Consider the following 27,555-nt stretch of genomic DNA (forward strand, 5'->3'; position numbering starts at 1 on the left):
GACACCATTACAATACCTAATCTGTTACTAAAATTAGAAACACCATCCCGCATTGTGATGAGGTTGTGGAGGAATTGGAATTCAGACTCTGCTGGAGGGAATGTAAAGTGGTACAAACACTGGAAAATAGCTGGGCAGTTCTTAAAAGGTTAAAACATGTACTTAACACTCCTAGTTATTTGCCAAAAGAAAAAGTCCATGTGAAGACTTCTACGAAATGAGTGTTCATAGTAGCTTTATTTATTAGTAACCCAAAGCTGGCAACAATGCCCATCAATAGGTGAGTGGACAAATGATTATCATATAATGAAATATTGCTCAGCAACAAAAAGCAATTCACTGTTGGTGTATACAACATGGATACACCTCAAAATGATTATGCTGAGTGAAAGACAAAAAATGTATGCTTTCATTTATATAGAATCCTAGAAAATCAAAAGTACAGAAATCTGTAGGTAGCAGATCAGCGGGCATGGGGTTTGGCAAGGAGGGATTTGAGGGGTTTCAAAGCTGCATGAAGAGATGGGGCGGGGAGGATGGGTGTGTGATGGATGTGTTTGCTGTCTTGATGAAATTCTGCTTGGACAGGTCAGAATTTACTGAATTGTGCAGTTTGCTGCATGTTAGTTACAGTTCTACTTTAAAAAGTAGTATGTTCATACTTTCTCTCTAATGGACCATTTCATACATTCTCTTTCTTTAAAGCACCTCCTCCTCCTCCCAGACTTTTGGCTGATGTTTATTCCTATTTCCGTTAGAAGATAGACGCAATCAGTACTTTTCACAGGTTCACACTCTCAGCAGTTCACACCATCACCCCCACCCGCTGTCTTTACAGTGCCCCAGGCAGTCTCCCCTTTTCCAGAACAGGTCAGACCTCAGGACCTTTGCACTTGGCTATTTGCCTTGCCTTAATATCCAAGCTTTCCCCAACCTCATTTCTACACTGAAATGTCTGTTTTAGGGAGTCTCATCTAAAATTGTAGCTGCTGGAGCACTCCTGTCTCCTGGTTTTTTCTCTTTCACATTTAGTAACATACTGTACAGTCTACTTATCTCATTTGTATTTGCATGTTTTTCCTCACTTGAATATAAGCTCCAGAGATTAAAAAAAAAAAAAACTATTTGGGGATTACTACACGGCTTCCCTCGTGGCTCAGATGGTAAAGACTGCCTATAATGCGGAGACTCAGGTTCAATCCCTGGGTCGGGAAGATCCCCTGGAGAAGGGAATGGCTACCCACCCCAGTATTACTGTCTGGAGAATCCCATGGACAGAGTAGCCTGGCAGGGTACAGTCCGTGGGGACATGACTGACCGACTTTCATTTTACTTTTTTTTTTTTTTACTGTATTTCAGTACTGGAACATATTGGGCATTCAGTAAATAGTGCTGAGTGAATGAATGAATCAGAATCAAAATAATGTATATATGGTTAACATAAAACCTGAAAACCATCCTCCAGAGGCAAGCGCTTGTCAGTAGTTTGGTGTTTGCTTCCAGACTCTGCGTAAGCATGTGTCCACAGGTACTTTTGTCAACACCCGTGTCGGGTGGCATGAGCCCTGGGCAGCTCTGTGGCATGCTTCTTTCACTTCATATTTCTGAACATCTTTTTTATCTCAGTACATAAGTAGCTGTCCCATTGGAAAATTTTTAGCTGTATTGTATTCCATTGTGTGAATAAGATCATGATTTACGTTTTCTGAAAGACTGTTAACTAACTCATTTTATTAAATGCTAAACATTTTTGTCCATATTTACTAGTATTTCTGTAGGATAGATTCCTAGGAGACTGCTAGATCATCAAACATATTTAAAGTGCCACATTGCCTCATTAACTTCTCTCAGTGTATGAAATTCCTTGTTTTCCCCTAACGCTAAATAGTGCCTATTTTCAGTTTTGCAAGTGCTCTGAATTTGGAATCGTGTGCCTTCACTTAGGTAGGCTTCATTTGGTAAGTTGCCCAGTCAGAAGTTGTGTTTCAGGCCTGATGCCTCTAGGGAAGCAAGGAGGGCTTGTCGGTGGCCCCTGCTGGAGATAGCTCCGTCTACCGATTTAGCCTGGTCTTCGTGCCTGGAGGTGGGCGAGGAAAAGTCGGTCTCAGGCCTGTTCCTCCCAGTGTGAGTGTTAGGGCACCTTGCAGTAGCCAGCCAGGAGACCGGAAACTAGGCTTCACATTGCTGCCCGAGTCAGCATCCACCAGAATGGAACAGCTTCTCCTACCCTTGGACCCCAAAGCTACTGTATCGGGAAAAAGTAGCTTATTTTCTCCCAGACCCAATTAGATCGGCTCAACCCCACCATCTTATTTAGGAAAACAAGTTAAAATCTGAGCTGGAAACTGCCACTAAGTTCAGTCGCTCAGTCGTGTCCGACTCTTTGCGACCCCATGAACCGCAGCACGCCAGGCCTCCCTGCCCATAACCAACTCCCGGAGTCCACCCAAATCCAAGTCCATGCCACTCAAGAATGAGTTTACCAAGGGTGCCGACTGGGTCCGGGCCACTGGGGACAGCGCGTGCGAAGGCGTGGAGGTCAGACACGTGCTGGACAAACGGCCAGGGGCGCGCGTCCCGGAGCGCAGAGGCCAGGTTCCCGCAGGGAGGCTCGGGCCGTGGGCACAGGTCAGCCCTCAGGACCTCAACGGCTTCCTTCCACGGAGGCCACGAGACGTCTCGTTCTAAAGCTTCACGGAGGCAGTGCAAAGGAAAGGTGGGCCTTTTGCGAATTCGCCGCTCACAGTTGGTAGTGGGAAATCGATCCAAACGTCCTCTTTTTTAAGTGAAATGTCCCTTTTGTGCATCTGTGAACTACCCGTTTATACAAAGCTGGCGCCGTAGCGAGACTGCGCAAGCGCACTGCTTCTCCCGACACCCCAGCCCAGACCCGCACTAGCGGCAGATAAGCCCGGCTCGAGGCATGTGCGCCTGCGCGATCCAGAGGGGCGGAGCCCGAGCGCGCGTCTCGGTTGCCTGGTTACCGGTGCGCGACAATAAGGCCGGGTTGCAGCTTCTGGGCTGTTTCTAGGAAGGGAGGTTGACCCTCGCTTTCAGAGGAGCCTGCGCAGGAGCGGTAAGAGCACTTCGCCGCCCGCACCTCGGGACGCCGGCCCCTTGGCCCCCCTCCAAATCTGAGACCCCCCACCCCCACCCCGTCGGGGCCCCACTCCAAACCCAGGGAGACACTGACGGCCTGGCCTGGCCCAATTTAACCCCGGGGCCCCGACCTGGTTCCGGATCCGGCCCTGCCCCAGACCCCCGGCCCCGGCCAGGCTCTAAACTCGGGACCTGGGACCCCGGCCCCGGAGCCCCTTGGCAGGCGCGTCTCCCGCGCGCTCCAGGCTGACCGATCCGCCCTTCCTCTCTCCCTTCCCCCTCCGCAGCACACCTTGGTTCTTCCAGCTTGGTTCTGGTCTGCTGAGAGCGATGCCGCTTCCCGACACCATGTTCTGCGCTCAGCAGATCCATATCCCCCCCGAACTGCCGGACATCCTGAAGCAGTTCACCAAGGCTGCGATCCGCACCCAGCCCGCCGATGTGCTCCAGTGGTCCGCGGGGTAAGACCCCCTTGGGCCAGCACCTGCAAGAGCCAGTCCATCGGCATGTCCAGTCGTGCCTAATGAACCCTCCTACCTGGACCAGTGGTCCAACCCTCAGGACACAGACCGAGTACCGACAGAACTTAGCATCGGTGGCATCTACACCTAAGTATCTCTCTAGGAAACATCATGCATTATTGACCATGAGACCAGAAATTACTGCACAATGCCCATTTATCTATGAAGTAGTGACACCTCAATTCTTGGAGAGTGTTGTTTATGCAGGTAGACTGAAATTTGTAAAGCAGTAACACGGGATAAGAAGTTTTTGCATTGTGTTATAAAAGTCAAACTGTCACAGTCCCTTTGTTTTACTTGTGAAATGATTTTACAAAGAGAAATCTTACGCTTATGTTCCTTATCATCAGAGCATCCTCCAGGATTAGGTACTTGTTGAGTTTGTTGGAACCAGAGGGACTGGCTCCAGTTAAATATCCCAAGAATGCTATAAGGTTAAACTCTGTCCATCATAGTTCACAGCACCAGAGACTTCACAGTTTCTTGCAGCAAACATTCTAACCATTTCCAGGAACAGATTATCAATACTTTTAAAGTCACAAGTCAACAGACTGTGTGTGTGTGTGTGTGTGTGCGCGCGCGTGTCTGTGTGTGAGTGTATCTGTATGTGTGTCTATGTGTGTGTGTGCACTCAGCCCTGCTCAGTTGTGTCCGACTCTTTGTGACTCTCTGGACTGTAGCCCACCAGGTTCCTCTGTCCGTGGAATTTTCCAGGACGAATACTGGGGTAGGTTGCCGTTTCTTCTCCAGGCAGAGATCTCTACCCAGAGATCAAACCCAGGTCTCTTGCGTCCCCTGCATTGGTAGGCAGATTCTTTGCCCCAGCAGAATTTAGAATTATTAAAATAAATCCTGGTGCTTTTCCAGGAAAGCTCTTTGTCCTTTTGTAGTAAACAGACTCTGACTCAGAAACTCAAATCTGTGGTCACAAGAATCAGTAGAAATTTAACTTAATTTTTTTTTTTTTTTAGTAATGAGAGTGTCAAATTTTGCTGAACTTCTCTATAAATTGTATGGCCAAAGTGATATATTACTAGGACGGCTGTAACAGATAACCACCAAATGTGATGGCTTAAAACAACAAACATCTCTCTTCTCACAGTTCTGGAAGCCAAAAGTCCAAAATCAGTTCCACCAGGCTACACTCAGGATATCACTGGGGCTTTGCTCTCAGCTGGTAAAGAATCCGCCTGCAATGTGGGAGACCTGGGTTCGATCCCTGGGTTGTTGGGAAGATCTCCTGGAGAAGGGAAAGGTTACCCACTCCAGTATTCTGGCCTGGAGAATTCCATGGACTGTACAGTCCATGGGGTCGCAAAGAGTCAGACATGACTGAGTGACTTTCACTTTCACTTGTTCTCTCTGGAGACTCAGGGGGAGAATCTGGCCCCTCCCCTTGCCTTTTCCAGCTTCTGGAGCTGCATTCCTTGTGTTGTTGGGCTCCTGGGCCCTTCCTCCATCACCAGCACTGTGGCGTTCTCACGGGTACCTCTGCCTCCCTCCTCTAGGGACACTTGTGATTGCATTTAGGAACCATCCAGATAGTCCTGGATGGTGTTCCCAACTCAAAATCCTCTCTCAAATACATGTATTTGCTCAAAATGCATGCAAAATTTGAGCATGTATTTACTCAAAATACATGCAAACTCCCTGTTGCCAGGTAAAATAAGATCCACAGCTTCCAGGATCAGGGCCAGGGTACCTTTGGGGCCCTCACTGAACCTACCAGACGAGGCTGCTGGTTAACCAGCACTTTACCTCTGACACATCCTTCTGAAAGACTCTCTCAAGGTTCTTGCCCCAAATTGTGGTCTCTGGGTTTTTTTTTTTTTTTTTTTTTTTTTAATAATTCATTTTCTTTATCTGTTTTTTTTCTTCTTAGTTATGCTGAGTCTTTGTTGCTGTACGCTGGCTTTCCCTGGCTGTGGAGAGCTGAAGTTACTCTCTAGTTGCTCTGCTCGGGCTTCTCACTGGGGTGGCTTCTCTTGTTGCAGAGCACAGGCTCTAGGGCGCACAGGCTTCAGCAGTTGCAGCATTTGGGCTTAGTTGCTCTGTGGCATGTGGGATCTTCCTGAACCCGGGACTGAACCCGTGTCTCCTGCATTCGCAGGCAGATTCCCATCCGCTGGGCCACCACCAGGGAAGTCTGTGGCCTCTGGTTTTAACCATTATTCAAGCCTAAATAAAAAATACTGCTGTTTCAAAAGAGTTTATTTGTACTTTACCAAACCTTCCAAGATTTAATCTTTTTTTTTCCCTTGGAATGTTATATTTGGTAACACTTTACAGGCAACTCTTTTAAGCTTCACTTTAATTGAAAAGGCTTAATCAAAAACCTTCTGAATGTTCCATGCAGCTAATTTCATCTTAAGAACAATTTTGGAGTTGAGAAGAAAAAGCAAGCATTGTTCACGTGTCTCTGCTCACTCAGAACAGAATCTGTTATGCAGAGACGTTGCTCAGAAGAACGTGAAGTGGTCTTTGAAAGATTTTGTAGTAATTGGGGCTAAGACAAGGTAGGAGAGGAAATAGCCTATGACACAAAGACATAGGAAGGAAAACCAAGGAGAAACCAAGCAGGGAGCCAGGAAGTGCATGGAAGTGACTTTGTGTGGAAGGCTCTAGCAGGCACTCCTGGGAGGGTCAGGAGGCAAAGGTGGGCCAGCCTGGCTCCCAGCCTCTGCTGGGACTCCGCAGCCCATTGGCTGTCCCTTATTACGTCATTGAGCCCTAAAGGCTTTTGCTCACATGTGCCTTCTGTGCATGTGACATAAATTGGCCTGGCCACTCAAGCACGCCTCCTCCGCCCTGGCTCTGATGATGCTTTGACTATACAAACCTTTGTGGGCAAAGTGCTGCTTTTTAACATGCTGTCTAGGTTGGTCACAGCTTTTCTTCCAAAGAGCAGCATGTTTTAATTTCTTGCCTGCAGCCCCCAGCAGCTCTTTAGGGGAGTGTGAGGGTGTCCAGTGCACTGTAGGGCCCTTAGCAGCCTGGTGACCTGCACCCACCAGGCGCCAGCAGCACCAGTCAGCCCTGGGTGAGAAAACCAGCAGGGCCTCCAGGCACTGCCCATGCCTCCTGGGGAGGGGGCCCTGCTCTAGAGGCCGCCCCGAGCCTGGGCGCTGCTCGGATGGCTGATGAGGGGTAGTCTGGGTTGTTGCTGTTCAGTCGCTCAGTCGTGTCCGACTCTTTGCAACCCCACGGACTGCAGCACGCCAGGCCTCCCTGTCCTTCACTACCTCCCAGGGTCTGCTCAAACTCATGTTCATCGAGTCAGTGATGCCATCCAACCATCTCATCCTCTGTCGTCCCCTTCTCCTCCCGCCTTCAGTCTTTCCCAGCATCAGGGTCTTTTCCAATGAGTCGGCTCTTTGTGTCAGGTGGCCAAAGTATTGGAGTCTCAGCTTTAGCATCAGTTCTTCCAATGAATATTCAAGACTGATCTCCCTTAGGATGGACTGGTTGGATCTCCTTGCAGTCCAAGGGATTCTCAAGAGTCTTCTCCAGAACCACAATTCAAAAGCATCAATTCTTTGGTGCTCAGCCTTCTTTATGGTCCAACTCTCACATCCGTACATTGGAAAAACCATAGCTTTGACTATACAGACCTTTGTTGGCAAAGTAATGTCTCTGCTTTTGTTTTGTTTTGTTTTTGTCTCTGCTTTTTAATATGCTGTCTAGGTTGGTCATAGCTTTTCTTCCAAGGAGCAAGCATCTTTTAATTTCTTGGCTGCAGTCACCGTCCACAGTGATTTTGGAGCCCAAAAAAATGAAGTCTGTCACCATTTCCATTGTTTCCCCATCTATTTGCCATGAAGTGACAGGACCGGATGCCATGATCTTAGTTTTTTGAGTGTTGAGTTTTAAGCCAACTTTTTCACTCTCCTCTTTCACTTTCATCAAGAGGCTCTTTAGTTCCTCTTCACTTTCTGCCGTAAGGGTGGTGTCCTCTGCATATCTGAGGTTGTTGATATTTCTCCCTGCAGCCTTCTTTCCAGCTTTTGCTTCATCCAGCCCGGCATTTCTCATGATGTGCTCTGCATATAAGTGAAATAAGCAGGGTGACAATAGGTGAAAACCCCAGTTAGGATTAACATGGCCAAGTGAAGCACCCTTCCCCCAGCCTGGTCCTTTAGGTCTTCAGATCCACATTTGTCTAACTCACAGCTGCCTGCCTTTTAACTTTCCCTCAAACCATCAAGTTATACTGGATTTTTCCTAAAAGCATGAAAACAAAATTGAATTTGAGGGGTGGAGAGAGAAAAAGGGGGTGAGATGTAAAATTTAATCTGGTGAATGTCTGTTTACCTACACTTTGTTACATGTTCTGAGATGTTTCTAATTATTCATATATTAAAATTTTTTTATTGGAGTAGAGTTTATTTACAATGCTTTACTAGTTTTGAGTATATAGCAAAGTGATTCAGTTATACATATATCCATTTTTTTTTCAGGATTCTTTACCCATATGTATGTGTGTGTATGTATCAGTCACTCAGTCATGTCCAGTTCTTTGCTACCCATGGACTATATATATAGCCTGCCAGGTTTCTCTGTCCATGGGATTCTCCAGGCAAGAACACTGTTGTGGGTAGCCATTGCCTTGTCCAGAGGATCTTCCCAACCCAGGGATCGAACCCAGGTCTCCTGCATTACAGGCAGATTCTTTATCATCTGAGCCACCAGGGAAGCCCCCTTTATCCCGTAGGTTATTAGAGAATGTTGAGTATAGAGTTCCCTGTGCTATACATATACAGTTGGTCCTTGTTGGTTGCATGTATTTTTATATAGTAGTGGGTGTATGTCTCCCACTTTATCTCCCAGTTTCCCAGTCTCCCAGTTTATCCCTTCTCTCCACATTTCCCCTTGGGTAAGTACAGTTTTTCATATCTTTTATATTATTTGCTGTGACCCTGGATGGTTTAGTGTTTTATTTTCCTGGATATGTCATTTCTTTGATGGTGGGAGAGTGACGTGGGCAGCAAATGTCGTTGTTTCAGGAGCCGGTCTCCACTGACATGCGCCCCACGGGGGGAAAGTTTTGCAGAGACCCCACATAACACCCCTCCCCCCTCCAGAAACCCGATGTGCACCCCCTCCTGAGTTGTTGCCCCAAACTGTCTCCATGCCCTGCTTGGTCCCAGGATTAGCGGCCATATCCATGTCCCAGAAAGGAACAATTAAGGGAAAAAAAGTACCAAGCAGGAAAAGTGAAGGGTAGGGAGTGTCGACGCCTGACTCAGCCAATCAGGTGAATTCCCTGCTCCAGGGGGTCTCAGTCCTGAATAGGCAGGGATGCTTGAAATCCTGCCCCTCAAAAAGCAGCAGGGCCAAGTCTGCAACTGTCAAAGTGGCATGACCTTGCACGTGACCTTGCACTCGGATTCATGTGGGGCCCTGACCTCCACCTCCTCTGGCAGCGTCCCTGGACCTGGATGGGTGTTTGCTTGATAAAAGTAGCACGTGTTACTGGAGCCCCCCAGGTGTGCCAGACAGGGGGTCCCTGAGTCTGGAGCTGCCGTTGTCCCCATGGTGCAGACAGGGAAGCTAAGGCACAGGAGAAGGTGAAGTCCGAGAGCTGAGTGGAGGAGCCAGGAGGGGATCCCAGGCCAGGGGCCCCAGCCCGGTCCCCACCTCGTCACCATCTCCCTCTGGGGTCGCTGATGAAAGTGCCTGAACTTGGGGCTGTGTCAGTGAGTCCGCCTGCCAACGCAGGAGACGTGGGTTCAATCCCTGGGTCAGGAAGATCCCCTGGAGAAGAAAGTGGCAACCCACTCCAGTATTCTTGCCTGGAGAATCGCACAGACAAGAGGAGCCTGGTGGGCTGCAGTTCATCGGGTTGCAAAGAGTCAGACACTACTGAGCGATTGAACAGCCGTGTGTGTCAGTGAGGCTTCAGCGATATCTGTTGTTGTTTCAGGTATTTCTCAGCTTTGTCAAGAGGAGATCCACTGCCCGTGAAGGACAGAATCGAAATGCCCATGGCCACTCAGAAAACAGACACAGGCCTGACTCAAGGGCTCCTTAAAGTTTTACACAAGCAGGTATCAGAGTCTGTGATCAGTCAGCTAAGCTTGAGATAAAGCTGCAGGACCTCCACGGTCATCCATCCACAGTCCTGTGTCCCCTGCGGGGAACCTTCGAGGTTTACTCAAGGAAGGAATCTTAAATTCAGTGACCTTCCTCTGGTTTAAAGAACCCAAGATTGCTGTTCACGATTATATAGACATGCACTTTTTTTTAAAGTATTTGCATTAAGATGCAAGAGGCTGCTGGACTGAAATGAAAGGTTTGAAAATATGGAATTTCAGACATGGGGGTTGCAAGATCTTTCTTGAAATATGTGTTTATAAACACTATGCTAAATATGATAATCCTCCACCTTCTTCATCTGAAGGGATATCTGGTTTCCAACCCTCCTGAAAGCCCTTGAGACCCACTGACTCACTTGGAGAGTTCATAGAAAGTGTATTTTATCGGAATGATCAGGCCATGTTACCAAAACTGAGATCAGTGGTAGAGCCCTGAGTTTTAAAGTGGCTTGTCTCCATTATTCATCTTGAAGTTCTGTGTTCCCGACCAGGGTGCAGTAACTTCTACACACGGGATTCTCCCATGGCTCTCTCGCTTAACCACTGAAAGGGAGGGGTAGTTTGGGCAAAGACAAATTTGAGAAATTTCCTCAAAGGTCTTCCACGTGGAATACTGCTACAGATCACAGAAGTCACCCATTTTCATCAAGTTGTCTTAAAATAGTAGAAGGAATACTTTTATTTTCAGCGTTAAAATTTCTCCCATTTAACTGTTAGCATGTTGTGGAGTTGGATTTCATTTGGTCTGTTGAAGTTTATTTGTGTTGTGAAGTGTTGCGGACAGAGAGTAGAGAATCGGGCACCCCATGTCCGTGTGCCCGTTTCAGTAAGTCATGACATTATGCCATGTTCGCTCCATATCCTTTTTTCTCTCAAGAAGTAACTTGTTGCCAGTCTGTAGTTCACAGTCCCCCCCCGCTTCCCTGCTCATGTACCCCAGCTCCCACGACACACACACAACCCCATCCCGCTCCCTTCCCCTAGCAGTGGGCTAACGGTGTAGTGGACTCAGAGTTCATCTTTGAATGGGGATGGGTACTCTGTTTAAATCTTCACAAGCATTATGTTATTTCTTGGGTCTTCAACTTAACATTGATTATATCATACTGTGTTTTCCAAATAGTGTAGCCACAAGGAATATGTGGACATAGCAGATCTTGAGCAGAAATGGAAAAATTTGTGCCTGCCTGTAGAAAAATTCAGAGCTCTCCTGCAGCTGGATCCTTGCGAAGATAAAATCGAGTGGATAAAATTTTTAGCGCTTGGATGCAGCATGCTTGGTGGGGTACGTACCTATAAATAGCCTATTAATAATTCTGAGTCATCATGGGCCTGCCATCCAAATAATTTAGGTGTTTCAATAACTGTAAGAACACTCTCATCACTTTAGTAACTCTCATGACTTTAGTCATTTTGTTTTAGGCAATATTTTTCAGATGCTTATTATATTTTAGGCTGGTAGTTACTTTAACTTACAGAAGTTAAATACTTATGAGTGCCTCAACGTAAAAGATGTTAACAGTAGACAAAACATGTAGATACCGTGAAAGTATGTTTAGAAGAGAATGCATCGATGACTTTTATTAAACTACACGTCATTTGACACATTGATAGACTTCCCTCCTGTGCAAAAAGGAAAAAAATTATCTTCTGTTTTAGTTAAAATCATTTATTAGTAACTTACAGCAGATACCTCACTGATGTTGAGAAGTATAGCCCATACGGGTTTAGGACTGAAGACACAGACTTCCCTCCAGTCTGTGAATTGAGAAGGGCAGTGGGTGTGGTGGAGAGGGGCTGCAAATCTAGCGCCTACCTTCAGCTCTAGAATTTGAGTCGCCCTGTGAGACACAGGAGGCAAGTCCTGGGAGAAGGTCTGCTTTAGTGTGTGAAGAAAAGGACTGAGAAAAGAGCCAGCTCCCTTTACCGCCGAGACGAAGCGTGCGACCCCCCGTCCCTTCAGTCTATGGACCCCAGAGCACATACCTGGCTAATCCTTAGTCCTCGCTTCATGGGGCGCCCTCATCTCGGGTCCCTGCGCGAGCCTCCTTGATTCCATTTTAACTCTTTAGAATTACTTTGTTTGATACTACCTCACAGGACCACTAACAGCTAACCGCCTGCAGCTAACCTCATCCCCGCACCGGCCCCACCCACCGCCACCTTGTCAAGCATCAGCTGCCCTGAGCTTCTGCTCCCCGCTGAGCATGTATGAACCCCCAAGAAACACTCGATTTAATTTTAGCTGGTTTTAACTTTAGGTTGTCACTAATCTAGTCAAGGCCATGGTTTTTCCAGTGGTCATGTATATGGATGTGAGAGCTGGACTGTGAAGAAAGCTGAGCGCAGAAGAATTGATGCTTTCGAACTGTGGTGCTGGAGAAGACTCTTGAGAGTCCCTTGGACTGCAAGGAGATCCAACCAGTCCATCCTAAAGGAGATCAGTCCTGGGTGTTCACTGGAAAGAGTGATGCTGAAGCTGAAACTCCAATGCTTTGGCCACCTCATGTGAAGAGTTGACTCATTGGAAAAGACCCTGATGCTGGGAGGGATTGGGGGCAGGAGGAGAAGGGGACGACAGAGGATGAGATGGCTGGATGGCATCACCGACTCGATGGACACGAGTTTGGGTAAACTCCGGGAGTTTGTGATGGACAGGGACGCCTGGCGTGCTGCGATTCATGGGGTCCAAAGAGTCGGACACGACTGAGCGACTGAACTGAACTGAACTGAATCTTCTGGAACTTTTCTTTGATTCCAAATTCGATTTCTCTTGATTCATCAGCCTGGCTACAGACGCTGTGGTTCATTCACCCTCCTCTGCCGTGTAGTGCTTGCTCTGTGAATATCGTGTACTTTACCAACTCTGTTCATGGCCCCAGCGAGAAACTCAGAAACCCCAGAGAAGTTGAGAGTCAGGCTGGCTGCTCCCTTTCGTGGTGTTCCTGCCCACAGGTGGCGTTTCCCGCGAGCCCGGGCTGGACGACCCAGACCCAGTTGCTGCCTCTCTCTGGGCTCCGAGGCCACTGAGGAGAATCACAGCGGGTGTCACTGAGAAGGACAAAGACGCATTTAGTTCCTGGAGGAAATTTTATGTGGCTTTGTTCTTCTGGAGCTCCGGCAAAAGGAGATTTTAATAATAGAAAATGAATACCTAATATTTGATTTGATGGTTTATTCCTCTAAAGTTGGTTTTTGAGGCTTAGATTTTTATAAATATGGCAAATCAGAATATTTCATCTTTTGGGGGGATCCATCTTTGTAAGTCCTCCCTCCCGAATCAGGAGAATCAGGTGCTTGATTTCAAACCAGACCAGCTCGTGTTTTCCAAGAGGAGGCCTCTTAGCTGTGTGTGGGACGTGACGCTAGATGGAGACATTTGTTAAGGATGGAGCTTCCCTTCCGGACTGAAGCCTGGGCAAGTGACAGGGAAAGATCACACTCACTTCTCTTTTCTTCCCCTAACACTCAGCCCGTCAGCCCATGGGGGGTCTGGCATAGACCCCTGACTAAGCTGCCTCGGCCCAGAGTCTTTGCTGTGGGCCATGGACTCTCTCCTCTTTCTCTGCGGGGAGCTGATCCTGGGGAGGGGGTTCAAGTGTGAACGTCCCCTGCTCCTCTGCCAGGAAGAGTTCAGAGCCTGGGGTGGCTGCTCCGTCCTGGCCTGCCCCCCCCCCAAAAAAAGAAAAACCCAGGGCAGGGCTAGCTGTGGGTCCACGGGGGCTGGGAGGGGCCAGGCCCAAGGGGACACATGCTCTGTTGACCCACCGCTGCCCATGTTGGCAGGACAGCTTGGAGATGCCCCAGGAGCCCGGCACTGTGACTTCCTGGAGACAGCTCTTCATGCAGACTGGCACCTTAGCACTTGCCTTTATGCTTAGAAGAAGGAAACACTCAGAAAGGAGCCAGTGAAGAACTGAAGCGAGATGAGAAGGAGGAATTTCTCATGGATCACTGCTGTCCACTTCTCCGCACGCAGGACTGCCGTGAAGCTGGAATCTGGTCGCTGTGGTACAGCGACTCCGGCTGCTCCACCCACGGCATCTCGTGGCTTGTGGCTCTTCAGGTTGTCTTTGGAGTCTCTCTAGTTGGATGGGTTGAGTCCTCTGCAAAGACTAGAACCTTCTCTGAGATTTCCGAGCCATAAGTCTCATTCCTTCCATGGATGTTTGTCGATTGCAACTTGTTGTGGGCTTTGCTCTGAGTGCCAGGGGATCTCGACACCCCATGCCCCACGGGATGACATCTGGTATATCCTCCGAGCCCCAAGTGCTGCTCTGGTTCTCGAGTGGAAGCTTCAGATGTGATTTGGGGTGGAGCACAGGAGCAAGAGCATCAGGGTCTCTGCCCCAGGAACCTCGGCTGTGGCAGGGTGCCTGTCTCCCAAGGTGCATGCTTGCTGGGTGAGATGACCACAGGTCTGCGTTGTGACCTTCACCTTATGTTTCTGCTGCCCCATCAGTGCCCTAAGAGGTGGATCAACAGTTTTCATCTGTTTTTTTTTTTTTTTAAATATGGAGATCTTTTTTATAACATGAAAAAGTTGAAAGTGGACCATAAGGAAGACTGAGCACTGAAGAATTGATGCTTTCAAACGTGGTCTGGAGAAGACTCTTAAGAGTCCCTTGGACAGCAAGGAGATCAAAGCAGTCAATCCCAAATATTCATTGGAAGGACTGATGCTGAAGCTGAAACTCCAATACTTTGGTCAGCTGATGCGAAAAACTGACTCATTTGAAAAGACCTTGATGCTGGGAAAGATTGAAGGCAGAAGGAGAAGGGGATGACAGAGGATGAGATGGTTGGATGGCATCACCAACTCGATGTACATGAGTTTGAGTAAACTCCGAGAGTTGGTGCTGGACAGGGAGGCCTGGTGTGCTGCAGTCCATGGAGTCACAAAGTCGGACACGACTGAGGGACTAAATCACGACAGCAAAACAGTTGTGGACCAAGTCCACCTTCCTAGCTGCCCCACATAGGACGGAGAAAGTCTGTATTGACAAACTGCTCACCCAGCTCTGGCTCATCTTTGGAAAGCTTTTGAACGTCCTCATTCATGGGAGTGTCCCTCTGTGTGTACAGCTGCAAATACACGTGTCATCGGAACGTGTTGCTTACGGATGGCCATCGTTTCCAGGGTTCTCACCAGGTGTGGGAATGTTCGGAGCCGTTGTCTGTTTTCTCTTTAATCCTCCGAGCAGCCCCCTGAGGAAAGTCCTGATCTTGGAACCCGGGGGCTGGAGGGCTGAGCAGAGCAGCTCCCAGCGGCTGGGAGAGGCGGTGGGGAGAGGCAGTGGGGAGAGGCGGTGGGGAGAGGCAGTGGGGCGGGACTCGAACTCAGACCATGGGCTCCGGAGGCGCCGCTCCTGATGGACACTGGGGGTGGAGGGACCCCTGTGACGACTCTGTAGCCCAGGCGGAGTGCCGCCCACAGGCTGGGACACGCCCCAGAGAGTGACAGCTCCTCGGCCTTCCCTTTGATACCATTTTATACCCTTAAAATGAAAAGAAAGAAAGAAAGTGAAGTTGCTCAGTCATGTCTGACTCTTTGGACCCCATGGACTATAGCCCACCAGGCTGCTCCATCCATGGCGAGAGTACTGGAGTGGGTTGCCATTTCCTTCTCCAGGGGATCTTCCCAACCCAGGGATCGAACCCGGGTCTCCCGCATTGCAGGCAGATGCTCTGCCGTCTGAGCCCCCAGGGAAGCCCTGCCCTAAGATGATCCGCTCCCTGAAACACTGTGTGCCAACCTGCCGCCAGCGCTCACCCTGGAGGTCTCACCCCCACCCCGCCCAGCTGCGGGCCGCCCGTGGGCCCTGCTGTCTCAGCACCGCGGGGCCCTGGGTGCTGGAGGTGGCGTCTGGTCCCCTCCAGGCTGCGCTCTCCCCTGGTTCAGGTTCCCACTGGGGCCTCGCGAGCCCGTCCGGAGATGCTCACCCCTGCGTGTGCGCCTCAGGCCACGGCTCGTGTACTAACTGCCTCCCAGCGAGGAGACAGCTGCCCGCGGGCCCCTTGCTCACCTGCCCCTACCCATTGCGCCCCGGCTGAGCGTCCGCTCTGTGGGGCTGGGGGCGGTGGGATCAGCGGATGCTGGGCGTGCTGGCCCCTCCGCCCCTTCAGCCCAAGGCACTGGCTTCACTCAAGTCCGAGAACGTGGCGCTGGCCACGAGCCCCAGGCCCGCGCTGTAAATGAGGAAGCTTGTGAGGAAAGGAAGTGAAACAGGGGCGGGGGGGTGGTGCTTCTTTAAATATGAGATCTGGGGGTCAGTGCTGCTGCCCGACATTGAGTCGGGTGTCCCCCCTGGAGCTCTGGCCACTGAGCAGGAGCGAGTGCCCCCGTACTGTGTCCTGACTGTGTTCAAAGGGTCAGGCAGAGTGTGGCCCACGTTCATTCGCTGCAGCTGAAAGGGGCCGTGAGGGCGGTGAGGTGGCTCGCGGTGTCATCAGGACCGCAGCGGGAACTCAGAGACTGGAGGGACCCACAGGACCAGCACTGCACACACTTGGGAGGCCAGGTCTCTCCTGCATCTCCGCTCTCATCTGAGATGCGGCTCCGGCGTGCATGGGCTTCCCTGGTGGCTCAGACGGTGAAGAATCCACCTGCCAACGCAGATGTTAGAGACACGGGTTTGATCCCTGGGTCGGGAAGATCTGCTGGAGAAGGGAATTGGCAGCTCACTCCAGTATTCTTACCTGGAGAATTCCATGGACAGAGGAGCCTGGAGGGCTACAGTCCACCGGATCACAAAGAGTCAGACATGACTGAGCAACTGATACTTTCAGGCATGCACGCTGGGCTGGCAACACTGCAGCCGCCGCCTCCTGGACCAACCACCAGCCAGAGAATAACCAGCAGTGGGTTAGCGGGGCCGCTTGCCCGGGAGAGGGGTCCTTGTAGCTGGCGAGCAAGTAGCCTTAGGACCCACGACCGCTAGAGTGAGAGAGCTGTTGTAGGAACAGAGCTCCCGAGCCGAGCAAGTTGCCTAACAAGTCCTTCTGGATATAAAAACTGCTGTGAGTCTTTGCATTGGAAACGTTAGCACCGGTAATGTCATCTCATCTTTGCGGGGGGAAGTGATGCCAGCGTGTTTGGATGCATTTTTTTTTCCTAAAATACCTCTTCCTCGGAAGTGCTGGAGCAGCAGTCATGAAGAAGAGCTTCTGCTCTGGCTCCTTGCCAGCTTCCTCCACCCCTCAGCCCTGCTGGAGGCCCCCAGCCCCGCTTCAATGACTGTCATCCGCTGTGCGGGCTGGAACAGCAGGATCTAACGGACCAATGCATCTCTGAAACGTTTCAGGCTGGGAACCTGTAAAATACACAACTCTGTTCACCCAGTCCTCCCTGGGGACGGTCTTTCAGAGAGATGGTGTGTGCGGTGGTCCCTGCGAAACGAACAAACGAATGCCACCATTTTTTTAAACTAGAGCATCCCCTTGCCCCCAGAGCTGGGCTAACGTCAAGACTGTGGGGTTGTCCGCTCACCCCCTGCATCCCATCTCAGCAGGGCCGTTGGTTGGGGTGGGGGTGGACGGTGGTTTGCAGATGCCCCGAGTCCCAGCAGCTGGCAGGGGCAGTGTGCATTTGTGGTCCAGGCGCACCCCTGGCAGGCGCGTGTCACCCCCCTACCACCTGCTCCCCGAGCCAGTCCAGTTGTGGGATGTGCTGGTCTGGGCTGGGCTCAGGATGCCGACTGTGGGATTCCCATCCCAGGTGGCTTACCTGGGTGAGTGACCCGGCCTCTCTGGGCCCCCTGACCTCATCTCACATGGTCACCATGAGGAGTGAGATGCCCAGTCCATCTCTCAGGGGATTCCTGCTGTGTGGCGTTGCCCGCCGTTAGCACTTTCTGGGCAGGAACCTCATTTCGAGGTCCCTGCCTTGCTCCTCTTGCTGCGGGAAGCACCACTGATTTCTCTCTGATGTTTACCATGAGAATCTGGTCCAGCCCCCGGTGCTTGAAGAAGCTGCCATGTGGTGAGAGGACCACACGGTATCAGGGGACCGCAGCAGCCTGTCAGAGCTCAGGGGGGCTCCGGCCAGCAGCTGGCCAGAGGCCAGGCCCCCTCACAATATCACAGCCTCAGGAAGTGAGTTCTGCCCACCCCCTCAGGAGGCTGGTAATGGGTCCCCCAATAGTCGAGCCTCTGGGTGAGAACCAGACCCCGGCCGCCACCGGACTGGAGCCTCAGAGGAGCCAGCTGGCTGGGCCCAGGCTCCTGACTGCAGAGGCGGCTGGATAATGACTGTGTTTAAGGCCTGGCCCCGGCTCTCTGTGTATCCCTGAGCCGTGGGGCTCACTTCCACACGGCTGCTGCTTTGATCCATTCAGTCTACCTGTGACCTCCCCTCCACCTGCTGCCTCGCCCCCACCTTGGGGGACTGTCCTCCGCCGGCCCCCCGGGTTTTCCTGGCTCTCTCTTCCTCGTGAGCACAGCTCACGTTTCATTCCCTCAGGAGCTGCCCTGGAGGGCTCTGGTCTGTCCTAGAGGCTCAGAGGCTCGCCATCTGCGCTCTGTAGGCCCCACCGTTGCTGCGGCAGCCCTCCATGTCAGAGGTTGGCTCCTTGAGGGCAGGACAAGGGCCATGAACGCGGCGAAGACACTCCCACCGAGGCTGATTTCCTACCATCTTGCAAAACTGCTGGGGATTTAAGCTTTTAGTTCAGTCACTCAGTCATGTCTGACTCTTTGCGACCCCATGGACTGTAGCACACCAGGCCTCCCTGTCCATCACCAGCTCCTAGAGTTTACTCAAACTCATGTCCATCGAGTCAGTGATGCCATCCAACCATCTCATCCTATGTCGTCCCCTGCTCCTCCCACCTTCAGTCTTTCCCAGCATCAGGGTCTTTTCCAAGAAGTCAGTTCTTTGCATTAGGTGGACAAAGTATTGGAGTTTCAGCTTCAACATCAGTCCTTCCAATGAACACCCAGGACTGATCTCCTTTAGCATGGACTGGTTGGATCTGCTTGCAGTCCAAGGGACTCCCAAGAGTCTTCTCCAATACCACAGTTCAAAAGCATCAATTTTTCGGCACTCAGCTTTCTTCACAGTCCAACTCTCACATCCATCCATACATGACCACTGGAAAAACCATAGCCTTGACTAGATGGACCTTTTTTGGCAAAGTAATGTCTCTGCTTCTCTATGGGAAGGCCCATGGAGGCAAAGGCTGGTCTTAGTAGTTGATTAAATTAGCACTAGGCTTAAATCTTTAGCAACTGAGCTATGGGCTTCCTTGATAGCTCAGTTGGTAAAGATTTAAGCCTAGTGCTAATTTTAATCAAGTACTAAGACCAGCCTTCCCCTCCATGGGCCTTTCCGGGTGTTTGTTTGACACTGGCCAGGGCTCCCGCAGACCCTCATGCCCTCGTGACTGGAAGGGGTGGGGTCGGCATGCTCTGGAATGTTCTGGAAGCTCGTGCCACGTGGGGGTGGGGAGGAGTTCTGGCTGAAAGTCAAGGATGCCAGCGGATGGTGGTGTTGAGGGGGTGACTGACCCAGGTTTGCTACTGCCCCCAGCCTGCTCGGGGCCCTGCCAGCCCTGCCCACCCACCCCATGGGTGGCCTAGTTGGGGACAATTTGCTCTGTCGCGAGGTATTTTGTGGGGCGGGAGTTCTGTGGGTTCTGTGTTGCCTTGTGTGTCGTCAACAAGATCGAGGCTTTCTCTTGCCTCTGTAAGAGTCATTCCCATTTAACATGAGAGAGAATCTGGGAATCAAACTCTTTTTCAGGCCAATTACATCCCGATCAACAGTTTTTCTTTCTTGTGGCAACTGTAAATTCCCCGTAGTTTAATTTAGACCGAGAACATACTTGGGGGAGAACTTCTGTAGGCTGTACCCAGGTGTCTGTCGGCGGCTGTCTGCTGTCCGTCTTGGCGCATCCCAGCGGTAACCGTTCCCGCCTGCTCTCTGCCGTCTCCAGTCACTGAACACCGCGATGAAGCACCTGTGCGAGATCCTGACCGCGGACCCCGAGGGCGGGCCCGCGCGCATTCCTTTCGGGACCTTCTCCTACGTCTACCGCTACCTGGCCGGGCTCGACTCGGACATCACTGCGTCGGACACCGAGTCCTACCTCTCCTCGCTGAAGGAGAACGCGTGAGTGTGCGCGCCGGGGCTCTCAGCTCTCAGACGATCGATCGGGCCTTTGACGGGAAGGAAGGAGCGCACGCCGAGCCCCCAGCCCCGAGGCGTCAGGTGTGGCTCGGCGGTGGGAGGAGGCCGGGCGGTGGGCAGCTCAGCGCGCAGATTTCACATCCCGCCTGGGCCTTCTTAGGCACTGGATGTCGGATGGTTTAACATCAGGTCGTGTTCAAAAGGTAGAGTTCGTTTCTCGCCAATGCAACACGGAAATGGGTCCCCGCAGGTGGAGAGAGTCCAGACTCCCCGCGTGAGTGAGGAGCAGTGGGGAGCGACCCCGCGCACCCCGCTCCCCACCCGCCCCCAGGTGTCGGCCCCGCCCCCAGGTGTCGGCCCTGCCCCCAGGTGTCGGCCCCACCCCAGGTGTCGGCCCCGCCCCCAGGTGTCTGCTCTGCCCCTCTGCGGGTAGGAAAGGTGATGCTCGCGGGCCTTGGGACAGCGGGGCCGCTCCCCAGGCCCCCAGGTGCCCCTGCCCACAGTCCTCCGAGCCCCCACACCCGCCACCTGGAGCCACAGGACAGGTTTGCGGAGAGCCACACGTGCCATGCCGCGGTGCGCGCGCGCGTGTTTTTGTGGTGGTGATAGACCGCAAGACAGCAGGGCGATGGAGCCGCTGATGGTGAGAGTGACCATGTCAGCCCGCTGCCCGGCTCCCGGGAGCCCGCACCCGGCAGGCCAGTCCCCACCTCCCAGGCTCTCGTCCCCTCCCCCTGTCCCCCCAACCCATCTGGGGGGCTCCGGACCTGGCCCCTCCCCTCCTCCCCTCAGGGGACCCTGGCCGCTCCACAGCCCTCACCTGGAGCCCTCGAAACCCCTTCCTCTCCTCCGTCCTTCAGAATTGCACTCCCTACCCGCCCCCTCCATTCCGTGCCCCCCCCACCATGAGGAGGGGTGCACCGGGTCGCTTGTCACTCACGCAGGGAGTGAGGACTCCCCCCACCTGCAGGGACCCATTTCTGTGTTTCCTTGTTGAGAAACGAACTCCTCCTTTTGAACACGCCCTGGTTTTTGAACCGTTTGACACTCTGTGCCTAAGAAGCCGGGTGGTGGGATAGCTGCCTCCCCCTGAAGTCCCCCTCCCCCCGCCAGCCACCAGCTGAGCCCCAGACCCTTGTGGTCCCAGTTTTTTCCCCCTGCTTTATCCTCCAACTTGAAAACCTCTCCCTCCTCCTGGAAGCTGCCAGCCCTCCGTCCCTCTCTCCTCCCAGGACACTGTTCCTGTCGCCTCAGCCAGTCATTTTCCAGTCCACTCCGATGGGGGATTTCCATTCGAACCAGGCCCCAGGGGCTTCCCCTCGCCCGCTCCCACACTGACTGGACTCCTCCTGTGCCTCCCTTCCCCGGGCCCGGCCCTCCATCCCAGGTGTCTGGGCTCCTCCAGGCTCGAGTTGCCTGTGGGTTCTGTCTGGCGTTGGCCCCCAGCTCCAAACTTCGATGCCCAGGGCCTACTGGACCTCCCCTCGGGGATGTCTGGTGCACCCATCAGGCTTAAAACATCCCAACAGAAATGCATGTTTGCCCAGCCTGAAATTACAGGGAAAGGGCGTTTAACTGCGGCTGCAAGGTGGGAGGAGGTGGGTGTTTACAATTACACAGACAGTAACCAGATTCTAGCTGCCTAAGCAGTGGTCTCACGTGGTGGGAGGTCCCTGAACCCAGAAGGGCAGGTGTTCAGGGAGACGTCCACTCTCCATCGCCAGGTGGCTCCAATGGGAGGCTCTTCCTAAGGTGTCGTTCCCCTGGGCCCATAAGAGGTGGTTCCTTTTTATGGTAAAATATGTTTCAGAACCACTAACTTGTGTTCCTGTTACTTTTAAATATGAGCCCTCAAGGCAGTTCTTATGTTCCCACTGACATGGAAAATGAACGGTGTTCCAGTTCAGTATTTTTACATCTAAGATGCTAGTAGGAATTTACTAATGTTCACATCTTTTAAGAAATAAAACTATCTGTAGATAAGGAGAAAAGTCAAAAGACGTTGTTAGTGCCAAAGTTTAATAGACTTAAGACACTCCTTTGAGCTCTACTGGATCAACTTTTAAAATACTAGAAAGATCCTCTTATTATACTAGTGACTAAAATTTGAGTTGTCAATAGAGAAAAAATTTTAAACCTAGTACTAATCTTTTTTCACCTAGAAATATGCATTTTTCAATGTAAGAAAATAGAGTGCTTTATTTTTAGAGGTAAGAACTACTGATTTGAGACCACAGTCAATTTTTAAGGTAAAGCTAAATTATGCTATATTGCATAGAAACAGTATGATGTGCGGTAAGAGATTACTAATGGGCATCTTTGTCTGTTTTCCATTTAGAGCTGCTAGAAAGAATGGTATGATAGGTCTTTCAGATTTCTTCATTCTAAAGAGGAAAATTTAGAAAACCTTGAGAAGAAAACTCAGAAGACAGGCCATTAATACAGAGAAGAACACATTTTAATGTCAAAATAGTGCCTTTCAAAACCTTGACACCAAATACAACCTGTCATTAACCACATATGTATGTAGTGTGAGTTTTTCTCGTAATGGAATGTGACCAATACATCATGGGGCCCTATTTAGTGATTAAAAGATGCTTCCTCCTTAGAAGGAAAGCTACGACCGACCTACACAGCATATTCAAAAGTAGAGACATCACCTTGCTGACAAAGGTCCATATAGTCAAAGCTATGGTTTTTCTAGTAGTCATGTACAGATATGAGAGTCAGACCACAAAGACTGAGCACCAAAGAATTGATGCTTTTGAGCTGTGGTGTTGGAGAAGACTCTTGAGAGTCCCTTGGACTGCATGGAGATCCAACTGGTCAATCCTAAAGGAAATTGAATATTCACTTGAATATGATGCTGAAGCTGAAGCTGAAGCTCTAATACTTTGGCCACCTGATACGAAGAGACAACTCACTGAAGACCCTGATGCTGGGAAGGGCTTCCCTAATAGCTCAGTTGGTAAAGAATCTGCCTGCAATGCCAGAGACCCCTGGTTTGATTCCTGGGCTGGGAAGATCCACTGGAGAGGGGATAGGCTACCCACTCCAGTATTCTTGGGCTTCCCTTGTGGCTCAGCTGATAAAGAATCTGCCTGTAATGCAGGAGACCCCTGGTTCAATCCCTGGGTTGGGAAGATCCCCTGGAGAAGGGAAGGGCTACCCACTCCAGTATTCTGGCCTGGAGAATTCCATAAACTGTAAAGTCCATGGGGTCGCAAAGAGTTGGACACGACTGAACGATTTTCACCTCACTTCACTGATGCTGGGAAAGATTGAGAGCAGGAGAAGAAGGGGGTGACAGGGCGAGAGGGTGGGATGGCATCACTGACTCAATGGACGAGTGTTTTAGTAAGCTCCAGGAGATAGTGAAGGATGGGGAAGGCTGGAGCGTTGCTGTCCACGGGGTGGCAAGGAGTCGGACAGGACTTAGCGGCTGAACAACAACATTTAGTGACTGTTCTTCTCCGCATTCTCCTAAGAACCTTAATTGCAACACATTCATAGCAGAGAAATGACCTGAGGAAAGCAATCTGTTTGGAGGCTGCAGAGTAGGGAGGGGGAGGGGCAGGGTCAGATCAGCTGTACCTCTTCTTTCAGAACTCCTGAGCACAGGAAGGCAGAGGCCCTCTGCTCGCTGGTCAACTCACCTGGGCTCCCTGGGAGGAGCGTCTCGTGCTGAAGCTGGATCTTCTCTGTGACAGGAGGGCCCCGGGGACTCGCTGGCCGGGAGAGCGTCCACGGATGGGAGGCAGACGGGGCCACCAGCTTGGATCAGCACTTGGTCCACTGCACAGAGACAAGCAGCTGAGAGTCTCTCTTTGCTGTCTTCACATAAAATCTTCAAAATGACAGTGCCAACGAATACACCTCAGATCTTCTGAGAACTGGGGAATGGTTTGGCTTGTTGGTTCTCCGAAAATGTGTTACCATGCTAGTAGTCAATTTTACCGGTGTTCAAAGATTCGTGAAAACCCAACGTTTTAAGAGACCCATTTGTTAGCTCAAAAAGCGTGTCATTTTTTGCAAAGGGGTAAAGTATGCTTTTTCATCTGGACACGAAACTACTGTGTTTGAGATGATCTTTTGCCTGGACTTCCGGTCACCCTCCCAGTGAACAACATAGAGAGTTTGTTCATAAAATTACAAGAAACTCACCAAAGTTGGCATTTTAAAATCTTTCACAATTTTTGGAGCTGCTTTGCATCTTCTTAAAGTTTGCCCCAAGGAATTCAAATATTTTTTTCCCTTTTAATTATAAACCCTCCATGCATGGGGATAAGCAGAAAGACACCTGAGGCTGTGGCTCAGTGCAGTGGTAAATCACGTGGAGTGGTCAGATGTGTGCAGGGGACGCACTGCAATGGGCAGGGACGTGTGGCCCATGGACTGCAGCCTGCCAGGCTCCTCTGCCCGTGCAGTTTTCCAGGCAAGAACGAATGCTGGGGTGGGTTGCCACTTCCTCCTCCGGGGGATCTAAGGTACGCTGTGTCCCCTGGGTGTGTGTCAGTGTAGGTGGCTGGTTGTAACAGGTGAACCTTCTGGTGGGGATGCTGAAGGTGGGGGAGGCTGTCCGCACATATGTGCGGGGAGGGGCGGCATGGCATGAAGTGTTAATTCCCGTGGCAACGTGGGTTCCCGTAGACCATCCCACTGGCGACCGGGCTCTGGGGTTTGCCCCTGGCCTTAAAGAGCAGCTCTTCCTTAAGAATAACTTTGTCATAGATTTGTAAGTGGCATTCCCTCAAACATGTTCTGTCCCCAAAATTGTTTTGGTCTGATTTAGGGTTCTGTCAGGGTCCTATAGTTCAAACAGAAAGAACTTGACCCAGAAGCATTCGTTTGCCTTTGTCTAAGTGAAATGGCAACCCACTCCAGTATTCTTGCCTGGAGAATCCCTTGGACAGAGGAGCCTGGTGGGTTATAGTCCGTAGTGTCGCGAAGAGTCAGACACGTCCGAGTGACTTGGCACGCACGAAGGGAGGCACTTTTCTGTCCTGCTTTTGCCAGAGCGCCTCTGTCGTGTTCCAGCACCCAGTCCAGGCGTGTGCCACTGCGTGTCCACCCTGGATCATCCGCTCCTCAGCAGCCAGCTCCCAAGCCTCCAGACAGCGGCCTCAGCTCACCTCTGTCCTCGTGGGGACGTGGGTCCCTCCTATGGCACAGCTGAGTCACCCTTGTTCTCCTGAGGAAGCTTGGCTTCCAGTCAGATTGTTCAGTCTTTGGAGGGCTCACTCAGATGGTTTAATTAATAACTACAAGCTTCACTGCAAGTACCATTAACTAATCAACATGCTGGATAAAATAAACCGTTCAAGCGGCTGGAATTTCTGAACAGAGGAGCCCTAGACAGAGACCAGTTCCTCTTTTCTGTGGGAGCCTGGGGTGGTGTCCAGGAGAGCCCAGACTGTGGGGGACTGAGGGTGAGGGTGCAGGTGACCCCATCTGGATTTATCTCCTTGAGAGACAGAGACGTTTCTGAGTAAAGTCACTTAGCAAAGAGACTTTGACATTGATGGAGACCCAGCATTCAAAGGGCTTCCCAGGTAGGTCAAGTGGTAGAGAATCCGCCTGCCAATGCAGGAGGCACAGGAGACCTGGATTAGATCCCTGGGTTGGGAAAATCCCCTGGAGGAGGGCCTGGCAACCCACTTCAGTATTCTTGCCTGGAGAATCCATGGACAGAGGAGAACTACAGTCCATGAGGTCACAGAGAGTCAGACACGACCGAGCACCAAAGCACAGCATTGAAAACAACAATCCCTGGCATTTGTGCGCTGTGGGTTTGGAAAGTACCTACTCTCCCTTGATGGCACAGGGGTGGGTTGGGGGAAAACAGGATTGGAAAAGCCACAAATGCAGATTAGCCAAAGTGACTTTGGTCTTAGGAACTGGCTGTCCCATTGAAAACACCACGTCCCTGCAATGCAACTGGCAGATGAATGGATTTTCGATCTATTGTCAGCTTCTGTTTTTTTCAGCTTTAAAGAAACTGAGGTGTTTTTTGTTTTTTGTTTTTTTTTCGGTTGGTATTCATGATATGTAAGAAAGAGAAAAAGGCAAAGTAGCAATGATTCTGGAAATAGACCATCCCCTGACAGGATGGAGTTCACTGGGCAGGACCAGTAATTTTGTTCTTAAAATGATTGAGCTTCAGGAGCTCCCTGGTAGCCTAGTGGTTGGGCTTTCACTGCTGCGGCCTGGGTCCAATCTCTGGTCTCAGAACTGAGATTCTACAAGCCGTGTGGCCACACACACACACACACACACACACACACACACACACACAAAAGATTTTGCTATAAGTTGCTCATTTAATTTGTGATTAGCCATTATTTCCTGGCAGTCAGTGGCATACTTGTGAATTCTTGTGACATGAGAAAATCTATCTTTACAGTTTTCAAATGCAGTGAGATTTTGATGTCTACTCGATTTAACAATTAATGAAGAGTGAATATATAAATTAATTATTTGTGGAATTTGATTTTGCTATTGCTATTTCCATAATCTGCAGCCTATCATGTTTTTTTTTCAAGACTTAAACATTTTCAAAGATCCTTGAAGCTCTCGTTCGGCCCAATGCTCTGTGCCTTAGCGTTTGGAATGAAAGTGGTGCAGACACTCCCTAAGGAAAACCCCAGCTCCATTACGTCCCTCTGTGGAGTTCATCCTCCTTGGTTATTAACATGGATTCTCTCCGGAAGCCCATGAGGTGGGCTGCAAAAATATAATTAACTCCCTTTCTGGGGCCTGAGCCCTAGAACTAAGAGGGCAAGGGCATCTCAGCTGGTCTTCCTGCCCCAGGCTCAGGCCCACCCTCCTGGCCTCGCACTTCTGTCCCTCTCAACTTCTCCCACATCAACCAGCATTTCTTTTCTTTTTTAAAGTATTTGTTTATATATTTGGCTGCCCTGGGTCTTAGTTGCAGCATGTGGGATCTAGCTCCCTGGCCAGGGATGGAACCTGGGCCCCCTGCATTGGGAGTGCAGAGTCTTAGCCACTGGACCACGGTGGACGTCCTTCAACCAGTGTTTCTAATATCCACCCCTCCATGTCCTTGGTGCTGGCTTTCCATGAGGTGGGAAGACCCAACAGGTAAACTGAAAGGGTGTTGACACGTTCACCTGCAGCTTTCCCCAGCATGGCTGCACCCTTTCAGACATCTCATGGACAGCTGGTACGTGACCCGCTAAGATGGGGCAGGGGTCCCGTACTTTTCAGTGCCGAGATGGAGCCACTGACGCGGGATGGAGAATGGATCCCTTCTGGGCACTCGTTCCATCAGTCACCACCCCAACCCAACCCATGTTCAGATCTGCCGTGACCAGGATGGCCAGACAGGATGTGAAGATCCCTGGCAGAGGCTGCCCAGTGGGGCCTCCGGGACATTGGGGTTGGGATAACATCCGGCTTAGATGAGCAAGCATTTAACCAGCACCCACTAAGGGCTGGGCCCCGTACTAAGGGGCATATTCACAGCACAGTGAATTTTCACACCAATTTCAGGGGGTGGTTACTACCACTGCCTTCACAGGTCAGAACGGTGTCTTTGCCCAGGTGAGTCACGTAAAAAGTGGCAGGGCTGTGACTAAACCCTAGCAGTCTGACTTCAGAATCTGGGGAGCCCTGACTCTAAAGAAGATGTGAAGGGAAATGGGGAGCAGACAGTAATTGGGGCAGAATTCATTTCTTGATTTTCTATTGA

The 27,555-nt window shown here is 50.8% G+C and overlaps 1 protein-coding gene across 1 annotated transcript; it reads left to right on the forward strand.

Moving 5' to 3' along the window:
• The first annotated feature begins 2,887 nt into the window (after nucleotides 1-2,887).
• Nucleotides 2,888-22,363, forward strand: ROPN1L (rhophilin associated tail protein 1 like). Its single transcript, XM_043489242.1, has 6 exons — nucleotides 2,888-3,076; nucleotides 3,387-3,560; nucleotides 9,544-9,667; nucleotides 10,839-11,000; nucleotides 19,651-19,826; nucleotides 22,183-22,363. Exons 2-6 carry the CDS (start codon nucleotides 3,430-3,432, stop codon nucleotides 22,244-22,246), a joined length of 657 nt encoding a protein of 218 aa, XP_043345177.1. The 5' UTR covers nucleotides 2,888-3,076; nucleotides 3,387-3,429; the 3' UTR covers nucleotides 22,247-22,363.
• Nucleotides 22,364-27,555: the final 5,192 nt, after the last annotated feature.

This window comes from Cervus canadensis, chromosome 16 (genome assembly GCF_019320065.1).
Source record: "Cervus canadensis isolate Bull #8, Minnesota chromosome 16, ASM1932006v1, whole genome shotgun sequence".
In the NCBI taxonomy this organism is placed as follows: domain Eukaryota; kingdom Metazoa; phylum Chordata; class Mammalia; order Artiodactyla; family Cervidae; genus Cervus; species Cervus canadensis.

What these genes read in the sequence shown, in the direction of transcription:
- ROPN1L (XM_043489242.1), top strand. Translation starts at nt 3,430, where the DNA reads ATGCCGCTTCCCGACACCATGTTCTGCGCTCAGCAGATCCATATCCCC. An exon ending in GTGCTCCAGTGGTCCGCGGG is followed by an intron (nt 3,561 to 9,543) that starts GTAAGACCCCCT and finishes TTGTTGTTTCAG; the next exon opens with GTATTTCTCAGCTTTGTCAA. An exon ending in TTAAAGTTTTACACAAGCAG is followed by an intron (nt 9,668 to 10,838) that starts GTATCAGAGTCT and finishes TTTTCCAAATAG; the next exon opens with TGTAGCCACAAGGAATATGT.